Source organism: Apostichopus japonicus, chromosome 15 (genome assembly GCF_037975245.1).
Source record: "Apostichopus japonicus isolate 1M-3 chromosome 15, ASM3797524v1, whole genome shotgun sequence".
Taxonomy (NCBI): domain Eukaryota; kingdom Metazoa; phylum Echinodermata; class Holothuroidea; order Aspidochirotida; family Stichopodidae; genus Apostichopus; species Apostichopus japonicus.
The window spans coordinates 22147456-22169272 of record NC_092575.1 but is presented as its reverse complement, the minus strand read 5'-3'; the positions used below and the strand labels follow the sequence as shown (position 1 = coordinate 22169272).

General features: G+C 37.0%; 1 protein-coding gene and 1 pseudogene across 2 annotated transcripts in view; both read right to left on the bottom strand.

The window, feature by feature from the left end:
- Positions 1 to 1234: 1234 nt before the first annotated feature.
- The window catches only part of LOC139980662 (FACT complex subunit SSRP1-like), a 45367-nt gene continuing 24784 nt past the window's right edge, over positions 1235 to 21817 (bottom strand). For both annotated transcript variants that reach the window (XM_071992474.1, XM_071992475.1), the window contains exon 15: positions 1235 to 4017. In XM_071992474.1, coding sequence (XP_071848575.1) covers positions 3886 to 4017 — 132 coding nt within the window. In that variant the 3' untranslated portion in view covers positions 1235 to 3885. The remainder of the gene's footprint in view (positions 4018 to 21817) is intronic.
- On the bottom strand, positions 2990 to 3089 carry LOC139981716 (U2 spliceosomal RNA; annotated as a pseudogene).

Below are 21817 nucleotides of genomic sequence, written 5' to 3'. Positions count from 1 at the left end.
CTAGAGTGAAAAGAATGAAGGGAGAGGGAAGGGGTATTTGAGAGAATTGGCCAAGTTATACGTAAACAGGGATGCCCACATCTTCGTACATAACAACATTTTGACCTCTGTGGTAGGTAATCTTATGTATAATTTCATGAGATTAATAATAATAATAATGGAAACAGAAATCACTAGTATTGGTACCCCTCTTCTTGGTTCGAAATTAGGTGGCAGAAGAAATATTTGAATGCTGTAGTCTATAATACGAAGAAGCTGACACGTTACTAAATGAATCTAGTTATGATAGGGTTGTTATTTTCTTTACTTTTTTTCAGTGTCACTGTATGTGTGTCAAGTGTACATTTTTTTTTTCCAACAAAAGCCGCTAAAAGTAGATTTTATCATTTACCCAATCCAGGCATCAAGTGGTTGGAAGGTATGATTCACAGGTTATGTTATTTACATAATGTGTGGATATTAAAATAAATACGACCTTGTTATGAAACCCACTTCATATCAATGAAAGCAGTCTCTGTAGTTTGCCTATAAAGCGTTGAGGAGCAAAATTGCTTGTTTTAGACTGGGTGAACAAAACTATCCCATAGTTGTTATTTTCAAAATGAGAGAAAAACGAGAGAGAGAGAAGAAGGAACAACATCGAGAAGGAAACATGCAATCATCCTTCCTCCTCACCGACAAGAGTACGGACGGCAGCACCACCAGACACTACTTACTAGCATTCCATCAGGACAAACTTTGGGACATCAGCCAGAGTTGTGGATACTGTGCAGATACTTGCAGACATTGGAGTGGTGGTTTGGGGAAAGGCCGAGGCAGGGGAGGGGTAGAGCGGTGGGTGGTGAGGAATCAAGATATTGCTGATCACACTATGATGGATCAAGATATTGCCGATCACACTATGGCGGATCAAGATTTGCCGATCACACTATAATGAATCAAGATATTGCTGATCACACTATGATGGATCAAGATATTGCCGATCACACTATGAAGGATCAAGATTTTGCCAATCATACTATGACGGATCAAGATATTGCTGATCACACTATAACGAATCAAGATATTGCTGATCACACTATAACGGATTAAGATATTGCTGATCACACTATGACTGATCAAGATATTGCTGATCACACTATGACGGATCAAGATTTTGCCGCTCACATATGTATATTTTTCAATATCCAATAAACATGTGGGACATGACTAATAGATAACAAAAGAAGCGATACAGGGTTCACTGAAAATTACAAATTTTATTCGCCCTTTTCCATATCTGTACATGCAACTGAAGTAAATGCTACAATTCATTTTATTTCCACCACGTCAAGAGTAACTGACAAATCAAAATGTAATTATGGCACTCCATGTGCGGTGTTCTTAGACAAACGCTCTCCAATCCTGACTACAAAACTTGTACATTTCCTAAATAACATCAATTTTTCATGAGAAAGCTTTAAAGTATCTGGTTACATTTGTAGCTTTGTTTCTCTTGCCATCAAACATGATACAACATAAACCATGGAAGTACTACCTTTTCATGCATACAACTATCAGTTAAAATGCTGTATTATTAATGCCGAAAATGATGTTGAAAATCTTGAGAAAGTCTGTTTAAAGTATGATTGGGTAAAGTACAACAAGAGATAGCCTAGACCTACCACTCCTCCATAGCAGAAGTACCTCCTAGACTAGCCCACTTTGCATATAAGAATTGGGGCTGAAGCCATTATGGTCATTACCTGTTGAACTTGAGAGCAATAAACTGCAGACTGTCCTTTTTCAGACCCAAAGACATACTAAATTTATGAAATATAAAAGTATTACTATTTCATTGGGCTACTATTTCACTGAAGCCATTATGGTCATTAACTATTCAGAGAACATAACTGCTGATCGTCCCAATACTTCACAGGCTCATAGAGAGAATATTGCTCCAATATAACTTGAAGGTGCAACTTCAAAACTTAGTAGTTTGGATATTTACGAATGACGGTACTAACCAGTCTCCTATACATGCACACTCCGGTCTACACTACCTTTAAATACTGGTAATATTCTTGCACTGCTGCCCCCAATGACTTGAGGATTTTTCGCTTATAACTCGATTGTTGTAGGAAAGGTAATCCTGCTACTTTTAGCTGCATTCATGAAATACGAATACTCTCTGACCTTGACGTCAAAAGACATACAAAGGCTTGGGAAAATGTTAAAAGAGAGTGATGTATTTATTTAGATGAAGTTTTTGATGGTATTCAAAAACTGAAATCCTATCACGATGGATGTCATTACTTTGACTAGCACAGTTTCGCTACTTCTAGAATTATTTCAAAGTCGACAGTTATGACATTTCATACTGTGCCTTATCTCATTATAAAGAAAGTATCTGGGCAACGAAATTCTGAGAATCGAATCAGATTGGTTAATTACGTGCTTTGTTAATCTTCAATTAGTGGGATTTGAGCAATTGTGATTCTCCCTCTAAGTAATACTTAGTGGGTTTGGTAAAATTGTCGACCAAGGCCAAAGAAAAAAAAAATCCAAAAGCAATGCCTTGATCATTTGAAGGCTGACAGATCTCATCGTCAAGATACAGAAGTTTATCCTTTTGTCTTTGGCCTCATTAACCCCTTTTGAATATTTATTTACAAGGAATGAACAAGCTGGTTAAATCACCCCTGCAAGCCAAACCTATAAATCATCAATTCACACAATTCAAAGAGTTGCATAAATTGCTTTTGTAACTGGCTGATAATTTAACTTTTTATTGATAACTTTGTTTACTTCTCAAAGTTTTACTAAAAAATAGGTTACAAAAACAAATATGATGAGAGAGAAAGAAGGTCATATTTCTGTCACTATCTTGTTGTCCAGCTGTGTCACAGGTATTACGTTTTCGAATTTGATACTTTTGAAGAAAAGTCACCCAGGAAAGAGCCTGGGCACGAAAAACCAAACGACTCTCAACCCCAGTCCCCTTGCATCGAGACTGTGACTGTGTGATCATCGTCAGGTGTGAATCACAATTCCCCTCGAAAGGGGAACAGATACTACACATGATCTCAGCCGAAAGGCCGAGAAGCGATTCAAGTTTTCCAATTTGAAAGGATACAATGTGACTTTGAGTCACTGCATTCATTATGAGCAATACCGTATCCAGTTAAACATAGTCTTTGCAAAAAAAGTATGACTTTGTGAGCCACCTTAGGGATCACAGTATGCATTATCGACCTCAATTCAGTTGACGTCTCTTCCAAATATTTACACAGTATATTAATAATGACCAAGTTTGGTAGGAGGAAGTGCGCAGCAATCCAAAACAAGGACGAGGCCACAGTTATACAAAACTTTGCCGTTTGTTACTATGGTAACTTGGATTCTTTCCCCCTATGATCGTCCTAACGACAGAGTTGGTTATATTACAAAAAGATCAAATGTTTGATGCCATGTACTGGCGGAGTGATTTTTTTTACTTTAAATTAATTGATAGTTTGACCTGTGGTTGACCTGTAGTTGTAATTTGTTTTAATAATGATACCTTAATCTGCCTCTGTGGATCAGACAGACTGGGCTGGCTTGACAGTTTCAGAGAGGTGTTCCAAATAATAACAGTCATCAGGACAGGCCCCAATATATGCTAGATAATCAAAGAATGGTCACTCACGGTCAAACTTACACAAGAATGTTACCAATTTGTTCATTTAATTTCACCCTCTGTGAAACTTCCAACTACCGAATGAAACACTCTTTATTGTCTGGTGATAATTAGGAGGGCAACAAATTGAAAGGAAAGGAACGTCTGGAAACTTTGAGCGTTTTCTTGCAAAGCTGATATTTTGAAGCAATTTTGATGATCTTCGAAGGATGGTCCATCGAGCATCTCTACTCATCGTCATCATCGTCTTCTGCATCGGCATCAGCCTCTTCCTCCTCCTCCTCGTCCATCTCGACATCTTCTTCCTTTTCTTCTTTCTCGGAGGCCTCTGCTTCCTCTGAAACTTCCGATTTCTTCTCCTGAGAGAAACAAAATAAAAAGAGAAAGAAAGAAATATGAGGTTCACCTCTTTGTTTCTTTTGCAGATTATTAAATGACTAGTCTACAGGATTAATAAGGGTATCTTCATCAAAGGGTTAACAGGGCACTTATAATAATTTGATAAACGTGATAAACATTTGTCAATTTTATCCATGTCTTGAGAATCATCAAAATCGGCATAAAGTTCAGACCAAGCGAGACATTAATTATTCAATATCCATGAAGAGGAAGTTGAATAATCTAGCAAAGCATGAACGGCTTCAGTATTCAATGAGTACAGGCTAGCGTGTAAAGTAAAACAAACTTGAAAGGAAACCATAAACCAGACTAGAGACAAACTGACCATGTTAACAAAATCAATGGAAGCAGTTTATTGTCAGTATATATTTTTAACAGGCTTCATATTCCAATCTCCCTACCATTTTGTGGAGTTCATTTCAAAATTCAAAAGCAAAATAGTGATTTTTCACAGCTTTTACATATATGGGAATACGTTTTTTGGTAGTAAGTAGCTGCCGGAGGAGAAAAGACGTATGTATTTGCATATTTGCATAATATGAATACAGTATTCGTCGTTTTATCACTCTCAGGATGACAAATTCAAACAAACCCTTTTCACATGGTCGTGTAGCATATACTGCGATGATAGCACTAGTATACAACTGTATTGTAGATTGTACAATTGTTTTACAATGGTAAACCGTGTGTTCCCCTGGTTACACTTTCCTTTGTCAGGGAAACTTTAATGAGAATGGAAAGGCAATATATGCCTGGAGCTTTGCATTCAAGTTATGAGATTGATGACGAAAAAAAACAAACATTATGGTAATACTTTGGGGAAAGTCCGTGATAATGGAGAAGGAAGTTTGAAAGCTGACAGGCAAACCCATAAATCCTCAAGTTAATGCAAACATTTTTACCTCCCATTTCAAGTTTCAAATGTTTCATATGATTGACCACTACCTCAGTGCCTCTGTGAACTTTCACCCAGATTCTACAAAATGTTAAGTACTGCAGAATGATCACCATGGTTTTGGGATAACTCTATGACTATTAATATACTGTAAATACACTTTATAGGACACATAGAGCATCATCTTGTATATGGTGAACATGAAGTTATCATTAGCCATAGAATCCAACAGGTTGTAGTTTAGTAGTTCTTTGCCACATTTTATAAGAGAAAGTTTAATGTAACACTGTAGCTTTATAAGATGTGTCCATGTTTTGTTCGTTTTTGACTTCAAGAGCTCTGTAGAGGCTTTTGCAATCATATTGGCCAACAGTTGGTCCATATGGTGGTGTTTACATTGTCTTCTAAACTAAATGTTGACCTCTGTGAAGCTCAAATGACCTTGATCTCCACAGAAAATGACAAGGGAGATTGGAAAGACTGAGGTACAAAGTATGCAGTTTAACATTTAAAGTTAAACAAATATCTATGAGGATTTTTAAGGACTTGACCTGGGTTCACATCAAATGACCTTTGATCTAAGCACAAACAAAAAGCAAACGAGAATAACAAAGACAAAAAACCCCCCCCAAAACTAAAGGCTCTTGAATTCATAAAGGGTGGGGCGACATACAAGTATTACGTTTATCCGAGTTTTCTATTGAAGTTATAGTGTTCACAATGTTTTCAGACTTTAACCTCTATTATTTGACCTCAAAGTACCTTTGACCCGGACCAAAACAATATCCAAATGTCTTAATGTTGATGGGTTCGCATTGAAGAGATCTGCAACAATACACTGCACCAGTAATGGTTGGTATTTAATGCTCCCTAGTCACATGGTCACGGTTTCTTGCTGATTTTGAACTCACTCCGACCACTTTGTAAGGAATTTTGAGTTGTACTGATTAAAGAAAACAACACTGCTATTTCACAGATGACCCGAAGGTTCAATTGAATAGAAATGTAATAGCGATGCTTTCAGTGTCTGCGAGCGTGACCACCCTTACAGAGGGAACAGTCCGCAGACTGGGGAAAAAGTTGTAAACACTAGCTCAGTGATTAAACTGGCAGTATTGGAGCCTTGTAAAAAATAGTGGCAGAGCTAGCACTTTTCACCACCGAGATGGTATTAGCAAATCCAGTAATCCTGTACGTCAGTCCTTCCCAAAGGAGTGATACTCTAGTAACAAAACCAAGTTTATAGAGAGGGAGAACTTACTGAAGTACAGAGACTTACCAAGCAGGAAAAGCAAAGTCACGTTTCCTTTGACCTCCAATAGCTCAAAATATCAAAAGTTTTTATTTTCCTTTGTATCTTTTATCCATAATAAGCCCACTCATCCACCCCCCCCCCCTTTAGAATTTTTTGGGTCACCATGCCAATACCTTTAATACAGTAGGTTTAGAAAGTTAACAATATCAAGTTTTGAATACAGCAATCCTAAAAAATATAATCACTTTCATGTATGACCTTACTTTTGGAGAGGTTTGCTTGGTACATAATGTGAAAGTGAAATTTAAATATGACTCACATAAATAACAAATTGAAGCCTTGTTGCAAACAACCAAGACTACAATACTTGACAAATGGATGCCCATAGCAACAGGAACTAATTAAGTCGTAATTGATGACTTGTTGACCTACCTCAATACCGTAGTTTATATACTGCAGTGTTTTGAAAACAATCTCCTTAACCACTGCTACCAGCAACATGTCTCTTTTTCTATTTCTGGAGATGAATTTGAACACTCTACTTGAAGACTACTAGAATCTCACGATTTTAAGGAAAGAAAATATAAACAGGGAAAAACTGTAGGAAGCTAAAATTCATAGACATGTTGTCTAAATTAAATTGGTAGCAGCTGCACTGACTGATATCCATAGCATATCTAAGGGCCGATTGTCAATATGGAATATAATTTCTTCTAATATCTCCTAGAAACCGATTGGAATGTTGCTTTATTGGCAAAATTGATATAACATTACATCCTAACAGAGACGCTCAAGTAAACCTCTCCATTTGTTAGAATTACAGCATGAGTCATAGAAAAGAGATAAAAGACACATGCATCCAGGACGGCTACTGTACCGGCAAACTACATATTAACAATCTACAGTAGTTAAAGAATTACCAAGTTGACTAAGTTTACAGTTCCAACTAATTTTTACATTGGAAAACTATTTTCACTTTTAGCAGTCTTAAAGGGTGTGAAGACTCGCGCAAAAGGAAACGTCTAATGCCGGTTATCTGACCTAGTTTCGAATGAGGTGTCACAGAAGTGTTAGACACCATCATCGATCCCAGAAAATACACACACAGCTTGCTACCGTCGGTAATTAGACACTAGTGTACAGTCAGTACATACAGCTGCGGTCAATACCCACAGCACAGTGTACAAACGATACAGCGATGGACATCTCAGGTCCAGCTAAAGATAACAAGGTATCACGTTTCATTATTGTCTGCATTTTGTTGCAACAAGCAGTAAACTTCGTTTGCAAGCAACGGAAAGTTAACTTTTTCAGAGCGCGGCATGCGGTTTGGGGCGAGTCTTCAATGCCTTTAAAGCTTTTAAAATTTGTAAGGTATTTCTGTGGCTGTTATTTTCCCACAAGACTTACCGGCTTGGGGAGTTTACTGTATTATTTGTCTGATTGAATTTGGAGATGATTTATTTCACTGAGGACAAACGCTTGATGACACTTCTAAAATATTATTGCTTTAAAAGATATGTATGTTATACAGGAAACCTGTTTGTGTAATATTCCACCAGTGGCAGCAAAGGACAATTTTGATGGATTGAAAATATTTGGAAGATGACATTACGATGCACCCATGAAATGTTCCGGTCCTCCGGTGCAATCAATGCTTACATTTTTGGAGTCTAGAAAAGAAAAGGCCATTTTGGGTCGTTCTATCATCTTTTCAGTTCCAGCTTTCAGCTCATTAGTATTTCTTTCTTATTCAGCCTTGTAACTGTATAGTCTACAAATCTGGAAAATCTGGCAAATTAGTTTACATCCTGAAGCAGAGATGAAAGGAAGGGAAGACCCCCCTCCCCCACAGCCAAGAGAAACATTAAACACCAAAACAAAACATATTGATGTGCTGTGCACAAACTATCAGAAAACATGTTTACACACTGTTTTCCAGATTTCTTTTGTTGTTGTTGTTATGATGCATTTGAACTATGAGGTCTGATGTTTAACTTTCTGCCACCACACTGAGGAGGTTTGTAATATCCAACAGTGTAGGTAATTAATTACTGCTGTGTGGGGCAGTGTACAAATTAAGAGACAAGATTTCAAGCTGTTACCATGGAAGCAAACATCGACGGCTGCCCAAAATGGTTAGATCCGTTGTGCAGTGGTATGTATCGCAAACAGAAACTAGTCTAAATCGTAGGGTCCCGTAACCTTGCAGTTTGTTTCTATGACCGGTGACTCCGATAACATGATAACTGCATAACGAAACGATTCTGCCTTTGATTACAGTCGATACGAAGTATATGACAGCATAGCTTGCTATCAATCAAACTAAACTATCTCAAACTAAACTTTGCCCTACTTTAGCAGCTGGAAAGCTTAGCAGTCAACATAACTTCCAGAGATCCTTCTCACAAACTAGCGGGAGGGATGAACATTTGCCACTTTACAGATAAGATCTGTCCCGCTGCTTTGTTGCTGTGTCTTTGTGGAACGTCTTTCTCCGTTCATACTGCTTACCGTGGTAAATTCATGGAACCAGTACAAGATTATATTCACACGTTTTATCATTAAAAATCAAACAGATCTTCTTTTTAGAAGAAAGAATTCCCATCGTACTCTATCATGAGACTGACAAAATGAATGGCATTAAATTCAAGACTTTGGCGATTGAGAATCATTTAGTGGTGAACAAAAAAGCAAATTGGTATCAGTACCATTGGCCTGTAAGGTAGATGCTTGTGGTATTTGGGTATTTCCCTTAACAGATATTAAAGAACAATTTCGTATTTGTTTGTATTTTGTTTATAATAGGAGGATATCACGCTTTTAATCATTATGGTCAAGACTGGAGACTTCATGCAAGTCTAAAATGACATATTTGTGCTGAAAGTATTAACATTTTTCATTGCATATTGAACTTTTTTCTTGATAGCTATATATACGTTAAAAGTTAACCAAAGATGATTCTTATATTGACATTAATATGACTTAATATTGCCATTGGCTTTTATAAGTAACACTGTTTGGATTCTCCTTGAATATGTGAAGAACAACAGGGAAATTACTGTGAAAAAGGCTCCAATCGCCCAAATACCCCCCCCCCCCCCCCTTCAAATAGTGGCACTGTTTTAGGACATCACATATTGATAAAAAGGCAGTCTCCTTGCAGATATTGCTTTTTGAAAATGTTTTGTGCTCTGTTTCTATAGAAACTGTTACACATCTTTACATAGTGCCAATCATGCGTACCACTTTACTATGCAATATCACATTACTTATTTGTTGCATGGGGGTGGGGGGGGGGGAACATAGGGGCTCTATGGGGTAAAGAGGAGATAAGTAAGAAATGAGCAAAAATAGCAAAGTATACTAATTGCTGATAGTAGTCCCAACATAGATTTAAGCCCTACTAAAACTATCATCCCGCAGTCAGGTTAGGATGGGGCGGGGGGAGGGGGGGGGGTGAGTGTGTGTGAGAAGAAGAGTTACAGAAAGGAGTTGGTACGACAGGGAAGACAAAAGCGACCGCCTCTCCTAACTCTATTGACATGTCCAGTGCTGTCATGCAGTCAGTGGTATGGATACTATAAAATACACAAACATCACCTTGAAAGATTTGTTGACTGAATTTCTCCGGGGACTCTTTTAATCTACAAGTAACCAATTAACAGGGTACTAGCACGAAAATAGCAAGATATATCTGAAACACTGCTCGATTTAATTCTGTAGCTCAACATGCAGGTAGACCAGGCTCTTGTTAGGAATAAGTGGAACAACTATTGCATGTTCTCTTTCTCAGAATTTCCTGACAAGCAACCATACCTGGGAAAAAAGCCAAGTTTTTGGTCCGTGCAACATAACAAAACCCTAGAAGAAGTACTTAATACCAAACAGTGGACACAATGAAAATGCAGCTAAGTTTGTTGACGGTGGTAAAGAAAGATGAAAATACCTGCACAAACATTTAAACCAAGGTTCTGAATGGACTGAGGATGACAATGAATGGATTAACGATCCCGACATAAGATGAAAAAGGACAAGAGAATGGGGGCCACCCTTGGAATCTTGCCATCATGTTTGGTTTTTCATGCTCTGTTTATTTTTCTCAATGATATTTCTTAGAAGGATGAGTATTAAACTTAACTACAATCCTGTTTTAACCTATAACTGTCAATCTAGAGATGGCTAAATAGTGAATAAATGCCTTCCAAACAGCTTACAAGAAATAAGCAAATCAGCTTGAGGATTATTATACACCATGTTACAAGTATTTTTTTTTCCCTATTTTTTCATGTGGCCTTGAGCAAGTTTAAATATGACAATAACAGACAAAATAGGGGGCCACTGCCGCTTAACTTTAAATTGTTTCTAACTTTGAGAATAATGGTCTTGCAAATGGAGAGGTCCCCCCCCCACATGATACGACAATGAGAGAAAGGTAGAGGAGAAGTACCAAAAATATTTAATAGTTTCTTCTTGTTATATTATAAAATAAAGCAGTTTTGTAAGAATGGTCATTACTGTCCTTGGTTTTACTTTAATCAGACTTGTTATCCAAAATATCACAATACAATCTCGGCCATTGATTCCTGAGAATTCTTAAACAGAGTATATATTATTTATTACAACCTTTGAGGAAATATTCCTCACTGGGACATTTAGTCAGCTTGTGTGTTCCTTAAAAATGTATGAGAACAATTTGGAGAGTAAAGACCTCCAGGAAAGTACTTTTTGAAAACTTCTAGCAATTATAGCGTACTATAATTTGGGGCCTATACTGACTACCTTACTAATTTTATAAGAAATATAATTCAACACTGAGCACACAAAACTTTGAAAACTAATTTACATTTTCTTGAGTTCACAGTAGCAGCAGATATCAACAAAATAATTGAATAATCCTTGACCTACAAAACTCAACAGTGAACCAGTAGTGAATAAACTATATCAACATGCCCCTGCAGTTCTCAGAATGAAAGCTTTTAAGAATACCTAGAAATTGCTCAATTCATGGTTGTAACTCTGTTGATATTATCTGTTACCTAGCAACTTGCATATTGTCCTAGCAACTAGCAGTCTGATGGTCAGTATTGTGTCAAGGACGGGAAAAATGCACAAATTACAAAAACACAGTTTTGTGAGGCAAACAAGAACTTTCCAGGAAAACTTTAAGGTCAAACGAGGAGTGAAGGTATTAATTGGACAATGAAAGTATGAGATACAAGGCCGTTTAAATCACTTTCCCATTGCTTTATTGGTCCTAATGTTACATTTTAGTATTCAGTTTTAAGATGCAACTTACCTCCTAAACCTGTGAACACTCAGAGTAAATGCTTTGACAGAGCGTGCCAAATGTTACCAACAAAGAGAAGAATGTGATTGTCAAGAATATGATTAAATTCCAGGAAGATTATAACTCCAGAGACTCATTGCAATCACCATCTGGCACCTGCATTCTCTACCTATTTTCTGACTAAAGCTACTGTAACTCACGAGTGAATGGGTGAGAGGTCCAAGGAAAGAGGGTTTCAAAACCCTCGTTTCCACCAAAAGTATTTATTTACACAGTCCATACACATACAGTAGTTAACTTCTGAATGGTAGCTTTGTGGAAGGAGGAGAGAGTGGGTGGTATCTTGGCAGTGGAGTATGAGGGAGGGATGGGAGATGAGGGATGGGAGAGGAGGGATGGGAGAGGGATGGGAGATGAGGAATGGGAGAGGGATGGGAGATGAGGGATGGGAGAGGGGGAGGAAGGATGGGAGAGGGGGAGGAGGGATGGGAGATGAGGGATGGGAGAGGGGAGGAGGGATGGGAGAGGGGGAGGAGGGATGGGAGATTCGGAAGGGGGGGGGGAGGAGCGTGCACAGTGCTAAAACATCACTAAGCATGTAGTTTAGGTAGATGGGAAAGTATTAGAGGTATGAGACATCTAGGTAAAAGCTTGTTAGTTAGGTACACTATTATATATCTCTCAATGGTAGCATGGACACTTCAAAGTTCGGACACCTAAGCCTTAAAACACCACAAAACTATATCTTCTGGTATAAATCACCTGAATATATACTTGATATGGTAGGAGAATTGTGTTATATTACGATACACGGCCAAACTTAGGTTGTCATGGTGAAATCGTGTAATTCTTAGGGATGTCCGAACTTCGCAATGTTCCGAACTTCGCAGTACTGACTATACAATAAACAATTTCATTTTCTCTATCTGAGTCATGTTGAAGGTGTCCATCTTTGGCAGTGCAGAAAGCTTACATACCGCAGGGAGCTGCTATTTCTAACAGCTCCCTACATACAGTAAGTTCTATATTTATTCTGCATAAACAGGAAGTACCATTACATCACTGACTATTGGTTATTACTAAATGCCTTCCAATTGGATTTCCATCTTAATAATGATGTGATATGGAAGCAGAAGAACTCAGCTAAGAGCTTGAACCCAGATTCTTCCCAATTAAGTTTCACAAAATTACAGATATGATTAATTGTTATCTGCATCACAGAAGGTAAAACTGATTCTTAGAATCCTGTTGAGGAGTACGTCCAGACTGTATGTAGTATTAATCTCTTCATATGGCAAGGGACAAACAAGGGACAAATAAGACTTGCTGTGATAGTATAAACACAGCACCACAAAAATGTGTCAGTTGTTGTCAAGATTTGACGTTATTGTTCACATGACAAGTAAACAAATATTGTATGTTTTATGTGTGATTTGAATTAAGTGTAACACAGCATTCTGTTCCATTCCACAATTTGAAATAAACCTGTCCTATTAATTTAATTTAAGAAGTCAACATATATATCCGTGGTTCTGTGGTTTATTTCAAGCTGAGGGTATCTATCCTACTGTACTACATTAACACAACAACTTGATAATTTGACAATTTTGGTCAACATATGTCATGCTAAGTATAACTTGAAAAATTGATGGTTATAATGTTTCCAGATAAGTGTAACTAACGACAACTTTGCAAGTTTTAACATGATTCATGTTGATATTAAGCTTTAAAGTTTCAAATTTATGATATGTTGTCAAGTTACAGTAGGTGATACATAGCAATTCAGTTCTTCGCCAGTTTTCATCAAGATGTATGTTACTGAACTTCCATAACTTGACAGAAAGTATGACAATTTGTTTTAAAGTTAGGATACAAATGAATAACTCTATCATACCAAAAACGAAAGATCATATTCTGTTGTAAAAATTACGAAGGTTTTCCATGCAGTCCGGATGACAATTAAATATAATGCAACTGAGTGACCAGAATGCTGCAACATTTTGACTAACTCATCTCTTATTCGACTTCTAAAGAGATTGCTACTCATTGATTGAAACAAATTGTGCCGGCAATTTCAGTCCAGTTTGTGATTTAATATAGTGTCTCACAAACTTGCGGCCGACAATTCGTTGACATCAATATTATGAAGTAGAAAAGTAATCATGGTACAGTAGGCAAATACTTCATCTACCTGAGCCGGTATTTGTTTCCTCTGTTTCATGTTTGAAGTTCACTTGAGAGGTGAAGCTTAGTTCAAGTGAATTAATGAACATAAGAAATATATTTTCCCACATTTTTTGGTACAATGGCAGGCCACATAGTAAATACGAAAATCCGTCATGGAAAGCTGTTTTAAGTAGACGTATCAAAAATGTCCTTGCGGAGTTCAGAGCGTAACCTGCCCTTCAAATTCCCTTTAGGACATTGTGTTGTTACCTTGGATACAAAACTTCACTTTCACCCACACCTACTATAGATCCACCATTACCCAGCGGGAATCTTTGAACGATGCTTCAGAAGCAAAGACAAAAGGAAAGGGCGAAAAGGAAAAAAGAAGAAAGAAAGAAAAGAAAAGAAAAGCAAACACCAGCATTTGTGAATTCGCTTTTAAAATGGTTGCGTGCAAACTTGAATTCTTAATAGAGTGAAAAGGTGGCAGGGTTATGGAAACAATTTCAATTCTCAGGTTTCTTTATTATTGTTTTGGTATTTTACCAGGAATTGAGAAGTAAAGGCTGACGTCACGTCGTAGTTACCAACCTGTGCGGACCGTTTAGTAAAGAGCAAACAGCTGTTTGGGCCTTAAGACCTCACAGCAACAACAGAGTAGAGGGATGGTAAATAAAATCCACAAAGAAAACAGAACTAGACAATAGCTTTCCACAAAAAAGGGGAAGAAAAAATGGTCCTTTGAGAGGGGCTTATAATGGCCTGGAGGTGATCACGCTGGAGTGGAAATGAAAACAAGTCGAGAGGGAGAGAATTTAAAGGAAAGAGAATACCATGTCAACATGCAGTCACAAGCATTGGAACAGTGAGCTTTGTCGAATTTGTGCTGAAAATCGATTGGTGATATGGAAGGGGGAAAAGAAGAAGAAAATACTACAATAAAATGATGATGAAAGTGAAATCAGATTAGTGAACTTGACCTAGGTTTACTGATGAGGGGTGAATCAAAGTTTAATTTGGCTTGAAAAATATTGGCGTGGTTAAGTTAGAAACCTCTACTGCTGTTTTATTTCACAGGGTTACAAATCATGGTCGTATTTAATAAAAACCAGTATTATTACATGGGTACTGTTCAAAGATCAAGAATGCTTAAAGTTACACAAATTACTGGATTTAGTGCCCGGGCAAAGCTGTAAAATACATATTTCAAACTATTCTATACTTTTTAGAATTTTATGACCCATGACATAACATAACTTATGGTAAACATAGTTAACTTTGTAGCACTCGATGTCTGTGACTGGTCAATGTTCTAGGACAGGGTTTATCAATCTATTTTCTACAAGGGCCAGGAAGTCAGCCAGAGAGAACCAATATTTCACTTCACTTACTGTTCTTTGAACCATGGAGGTAAAACAGAACCTCCATGATTGAACGATGTACAGGGCAAGCCAGAAGGGTGTACCTACCTGATAAACCAACTGTACAAGATTGTGGGCTGGGTACACAAAGGCCAATATACGCAAGGATCTTTTCAGCTCTATAGAGTGCATAACTAGACACTGGTTCGTGGAATGAGAAGGAGGTAAGGTTGACCGGAGGTGACTGGTCAATAGCGGAGGTCAGTGTCAAAGAATTACCAGGTCACACTTCTGACATCGGTAGAGAGAGGGTACAGTTGTTGTGGTGAGAGTAAGCAAAGTAAATTTGGCCTGTGTGCCACCTGATAAGAATCCCTGTTCTAGCATCAATGCATTATTTCATATTTGATAGGTGTGATTTGAAAAATTCAGCGCTAACTTTGGTTAGGCCGCCCTGGAATATAGTAGTGATCAAGCTAAAAGAATGCAGCTTGTCAGTTTGTTGGAGTTGAGTTTGACAACTATATTGGCTAACCATGAAAGATATTGTGTTATCTGTATCATTTCAACAAGGAAAGATTGGCCCGGCTTTAAATCACTTGTAAGCGCTGCAAAGTGCAAAGTTCTTGAATAGTTTACGCTGAAGTTTATAAGTGGCAGACACTTCTGATCAAGTTCAAAGTTTAAACTAAAAAATATCAAATACTCTGATTCTCTATTTGTGTAAAAGCTTACAGGCTCTGAAGTCAACAATTTACTTGTTACTCAAGAGTAAACTCAAAATATGACAGCCTGACACCAATAAATACAGATATTATGTATGGCAAGAAGAAAGATACAAAGAAGAATAATTCAATCTTGAATCGAAAACAAACTTGAACAACAAATGTGCACACACACAAAACAACTAATGCACCACCCCCCACCCCCTGAGCCCTGGTTGGATCTAGTCATTGGCAAAGACAAAAGTGAACAGTTTGAAAGTCTCAAAACAGAAACAAAATTGTTATTTTGAAAACTGGGTTAAAATTCTGAGTGTCATCAAAAGTTTAATGGTCTGAGCTCACGCTTTGAAGATCTAAGAATCAGAATACTGAATAGGCATCATCTGACACGCCCACCACAAGCAATCCACCAATATAAAACAAATAAACAAGTTGACAAGCTGGCTTCGAAAGTGCCAAAGTCTGACAAACATATATGACAGGTGATTCTTTACCCAGGGAAAATGTAACAAGTTATCTAGATACTAAATTGATATCAAGTTTATTGTCCCTCATAAACCACAGAATAGATCATCAACAACTGTTTAAGTCAACACGTTTATGAGAAATCATTTATTAAGTCATAGTTCTCTAGTTTCATTTTCTGAAACATGACATTGAATAAGTTTAAAATTGAAAGACACTTCGACTTGAAAACAGCATACAAATATGTTCTACCATCGACTGAGAATTCAACATTTGCCCCCCCTTTTTTTCCTTCTTTTTTTTGATTATTAGAATTTTGCGGGCAAGGAAAATGATGGAACTAAAGTGCAAAGACAGTGAGTGGCACCTTATTGAACACACTCTATCAAAACAACACTCAAAGTATACGGACGTATTTTGTCGGCTTAAAACTACAACTTATTACCATAATCATAATCTCAAATCTAATGATAATTTGTAACAAATTTGGTTGTGTAACCTTTCCAAATCGATTGGATTTTGTTTTTCTACTGACAAGCAGTGAAAACCACTGGCAATTAGCCAGAAAATAGCCTGAATTTCGGGGCCTGAATTATGCAGCAAAAAAAACCCCCAAAAAACAAAATAAAAAGAAAGAAAATGATTCAGGACTCAAGAATTTATATTAATACCTTTGCCTCCTTTTCTTTTCAGTCAGTCATTGCAGTGATTATCTAGGGTAACCATGGTAACTACATAGGGTACATACCCATTATAAATGAACCAGGGAGTAATTTATACCTTATCGCATTGCAAAACGCTATGCCAAATGGTCAAGTTGCTATGCAAAATGGTCAAGATGCTATGCAAGTGTGAAGATGTGTAGCAGCTTTCTACACAGGAACTATGATGTTTAATGAGAGAACGCGATTTCAGAGAAAAGGCTCTTTGAAAATGCTTTACCAAAGTTAGAATACTAAATTATTCCTTTTCAAATGGTCAAGTTGCTATGCAAAATGGTCAAGTTGCTATGCCAAATGGTCAAGTTGCTATGCAAAAAGGTCAAGATGCTATGCAAATGTGAAGATGTGTAGCAGCTTTCTACTACAGGAACTATGATGTTTAATGAGAGAAAGAGATTTCAGAGCCTATGCTCTTTGCAAATACTATACCAAAATTTGAACACTAAATTATTCCTTTTCAAATGGTCAAGTTGCTATGCAAAATGGTCAAGTTGCTATGCAAAAAGGTCAAGTTGCTATGCAAGTGTGAAGATGTGTAGTGCACTCTTTCTACACAGGAACTATAGTGTTTAATGAGAGAAAGATATTTCAGAGCCTATGCTCTTTGCAAATACTATACCAAAATTTGAACACTAAATTATTCCTTTTCAAATGGTCAAGTTGCTATGCAAAATGGTCAAGTTGCTATGCAAAAAGGTCAAGATGCTATGCAAATGTGAAGATGTGTAGCAGCTTTCTACTACAGGAACTATGATGTTTAATGAGAGAAAGATATTTCAGAGCCTATGCTCTTTGCAAATACTATACCAAAATTTGAACACTAAATTATTCCTTTTCAAATGGTCAAGTTGCTATGCAAAATGGTCAAGTTGCTATGCAAAAAGGTCAAGATGCTATGCAAGTGTGACGATGTGTAGCAGCTTTCTACACAGGAACTATGATGTTTAATGAGAGAAAGATATTTCAGAGCCTAGGCTCTTTGCAAATGCTATACCAAAATTAGAACACTAAATTATTCCTTTTCAAATGGTCAAGTTGCTATGCAAAATGGTCAAGTTGCTATGCCAAATGGTCAAGTTGCTATGCAAAAAGGTCAAGATGCTATGCAAATGTGAAGATGTGTAGCAGCTTTCTACTACAGGAACTATGATGTTTAATGAGAGAAAGAGATTTCAGAGCCTATGCTCTTTGCAAATACTATACCAAAATTTGAACACTAAATTATTCCTTTTCAAATGGTCAAGTTGCTATGCAAAATGGTCAAGTTGCTATGCAAAAAGGTCAAGTTGCTATGCAAGTGTGAAGATGTGTAGTGCACTCTTTCTACACAGGAACTATAGTGTTTAATGAGAGAAAGATATTTCAGAGCCTATGCTCTTTGCAAATACTATACCAAAATTTGAACACTAAATTATTCCTTTTCAAATGGTCAAGTTGCTATGCAAAATGGTCAAGTTGCTATGCAAAAAGGTCAAGATGCTATGCAAATGTGAAGATGTGTAGCAGCTTTCTACTACAGGAACTATGATGTTTAATGAGAGAAAGAGATTTCAGAGCCTATGCTCTTTGCAAATACTATACCAAAATTTGAACACTAAATTATTCCTTTTCAAATGGTCAAGTTGCTATGCAAAATGGTCAAGTTGCTATGCAAAAAGGTCAAGTTGCTATGCAAGTGTGAAGATGTGTAGTGCACTCTTTCTACACAGGAACTATAGTGTTTAATGAGAGAAAGATATTTCAGAGCCTATGCTCTTTGCAAATACTATACCAAAATTTGAACACTAAATTATTCCTTTTCAAATGGTCAAGTTGCTATGCAAAATGGTCAAGTTGCTATGCCAAATGGTCAAGTTGCTATGCAAAAAGGTCAAGATGCTATGCAAAAAGGTCAAGTTGCTATGCAAGTGTGAAGATGTGTAGCAGCTTTCTACACAGGAACTATGATGTTTAATGAGAGAAAGATATTTCAGAGCCTAGGCTCTTTGCAAATGCTATACCAAAATTAGAACACTAAATTATTCCTTTTCAAATGGTCAAGTTGCTATGCAAAATGGTCAAGTTGCTATGCCAAATGGTCAAGTTGCTATGCAAAAAGGTCAAGATGCTATGCAAATGTGAAGATGTGTAGCAGCTTTCTACTACAGGAACTATGATGTTTAATGAGAGAAAGAGATTTCAGAGCCTATATGCTCTTTGCAAATACTATACCAAAATTTGAACACTAAATTATTCCTTTTCAAATGGTCAAGTTGCTATGCAAAATGGTCAAGTTGCTATGCAAAATGGTCAAGATGCTATACAAGTGTGAAGATGTGAAGTAGACTCTTTCTACACAGGAACTATGATGTTTAATGAGAGAAAGATATTTCAGAGCCTAGGCTCTTCGCGAATGCTATACCAAAATTTGAACACCAAATTATTCCTTTTCAGATGGTCATGTTGCTATGCAAATTGGTCAAGTTGCTATGCAAAAAGGTCAAGATGCTATGCAAATGTGAAGATGTGTAGCAGACTCTTTCTACACAGGAACTATAGTGTGTAATGAGAGAAAGATATTTCAGAGCCTAGGCTCTTTGCAAATGGTATACCAAACTTTGAACACCATTTATTCCTCGTCACATAACTTGTATGTAGTTATGTCTACTACAACAGTGTAAGTTACTAGATCTATCAGACAAGGTCATTTATAGTTTGTCTATTGTGTAAACAAAATGTGTAACAAAGGCCATATCGACCATAACTCGGTTTTAAACTTCAACCCTCCATGGTTCACAGAGATACTGCAAATGACCTGATTGTACTATTGTACATTATCTTTACAGTTCACAATGCAATGAGAACAGACTGTCCGACCATGCAGAGGTCACTGTGAGGTCTCTATTGTTCTCTGGTTGACACTCAAAGAGTAACAAATATCACTGGCTAAAAAATCTGTGATTGTTCAAAGTCGCTGACAATGAACTAATGTATGCATCCTTGAAGATACTACAAAGGGAGTGACCATATCATTAAGATAGTTATAGAAGATTCCTCTATTGTCTGGAGGAGTAATTAGTAATTACTACAAGATTCAGTGAATAGAATATATATATACCCTTCTCAAAAGTTCAATCTGTGAAGGATATTTGTAACAGACCACAGTACAAGGAAATGAAGACAATTGTTGGAAGAATGGAACAGGGTGTTCTATCTTAACTTTACAGCCATTAATCTGTTTAAAGGCAATAAGAACCACATAGGGTTTAATACACAGAAATACATAAAGATGTATACACACAGTCATAGTTAAGGAATCTTGAGGTTTTCCAGAGTAAAAGTTAAGTTGATATTTATATATATATGTCACATTGTGACAACCCAGCCCTTGCAAAAGCACCACAATGGGTGCACTACACAGAAAAAAATAAACATGTAGACACACATCATAGTTAAGGAATCTTGAGTTTTTCCACTGGAGGCATGATTATGATTATTTTGATATTGATATTCATGTCACATTGTGACAACAGTCACAACACAGCCCTGGCAGAGAATGCTGGGAAACTATAAAGTGATGAACATAGTTAATGAGTCGTTAGGAGTTTTATCTCACATGATACGGCTTGGCAAGACCGTGTCATAACCATTAGTCATCGACTGGTGTTGTTGGAATAGACTAGTTAGGTACTTTCTGGAATTACAAATTCTTAGAAATTATTTACCGTTGGTATCATAATGCAAACATCATCCCATCGTGACATTGTCTTTCCTTCTGATCTAGCGTAAGATGATTGCAATGTGTCTATGTTACACCGCATACCGAAACGTTCACTTATAAACTTTACAGAAATCTAAATCAATCTTACTCGTAAATAATGATTTGCTTTATAAACTTTATGTATGGTATTTACTTAACAAATTTGACTGTCACGTAGCCATCAACGAACGTGCTTCCATACACATTGAACCTAAAAGGTAATCAGTATTAGTTTGGCATCAAATATGCTATAAGGTCAGATAATGGTCACCTATATTCAAAAGTCCAACAAACATATTACTGCCCCTCCAAAAGTAGTTTATCCCTGGCACTCAGATATTTAAAATGCCAATTTGAATAATTCTCTATAGCTGAAAATAATACAAAGGATCAGTGCCTGTAGGAAATTAGTTTGCATCTGAGGCCTATATTGATGTTCTTGACTGATCTTCAGCCCAATTTTGGTTTGACTGGCAATTGCTAACATTGTCAACGCATAGAACACTCTAATACATGAAGATTTTGCAGACATGTTGATACTCAAATGATTTTGACAAAACAAACGAATTGTGTTGTTTGAATAATTGACAAGTCAAAATACACAATCCAACAAGATTTCCACCCATATTCCATACTTTTGTTCCCTTTCTCAGGCCAGTTATTTAGGCAAAAGACGAGTTTGCCACACAAAAACATCATTCCATACACCAGCTTTACTACTCCCAAAGTTATTGCAAGGTACTGTAATGTGCTGTCAGATCCATTTGAGAGAGAATTGGTTGTTGAAAAACAAAACATTGTTCACCTTTAAAGAGCTCTAACCGATGGCAGTAATTGTGCTTTATTCATAATAATAATAACAATTTCATATTTTATATAGCGCCTTTCCTAAAGGCTCAAAGCGCTTTACAATATTACCCCGGTCAATGAAAACCTGTCAAACATAGAGACAATCCCTCCACATTTCAGCAGCTAAACCGCTCCCAGCTGACAATTTTATCTCACAGGTCCCCATTTATACACCATACTTGGAACTCTTTTTTTTTGGGGGGGGGGGGGTTTGTTAAGCCATCAGCACACAGCTGAGCTCTGCAGGCAACAAGATTTCCTTCTGATTGGTATCAAACTGTATTATACCT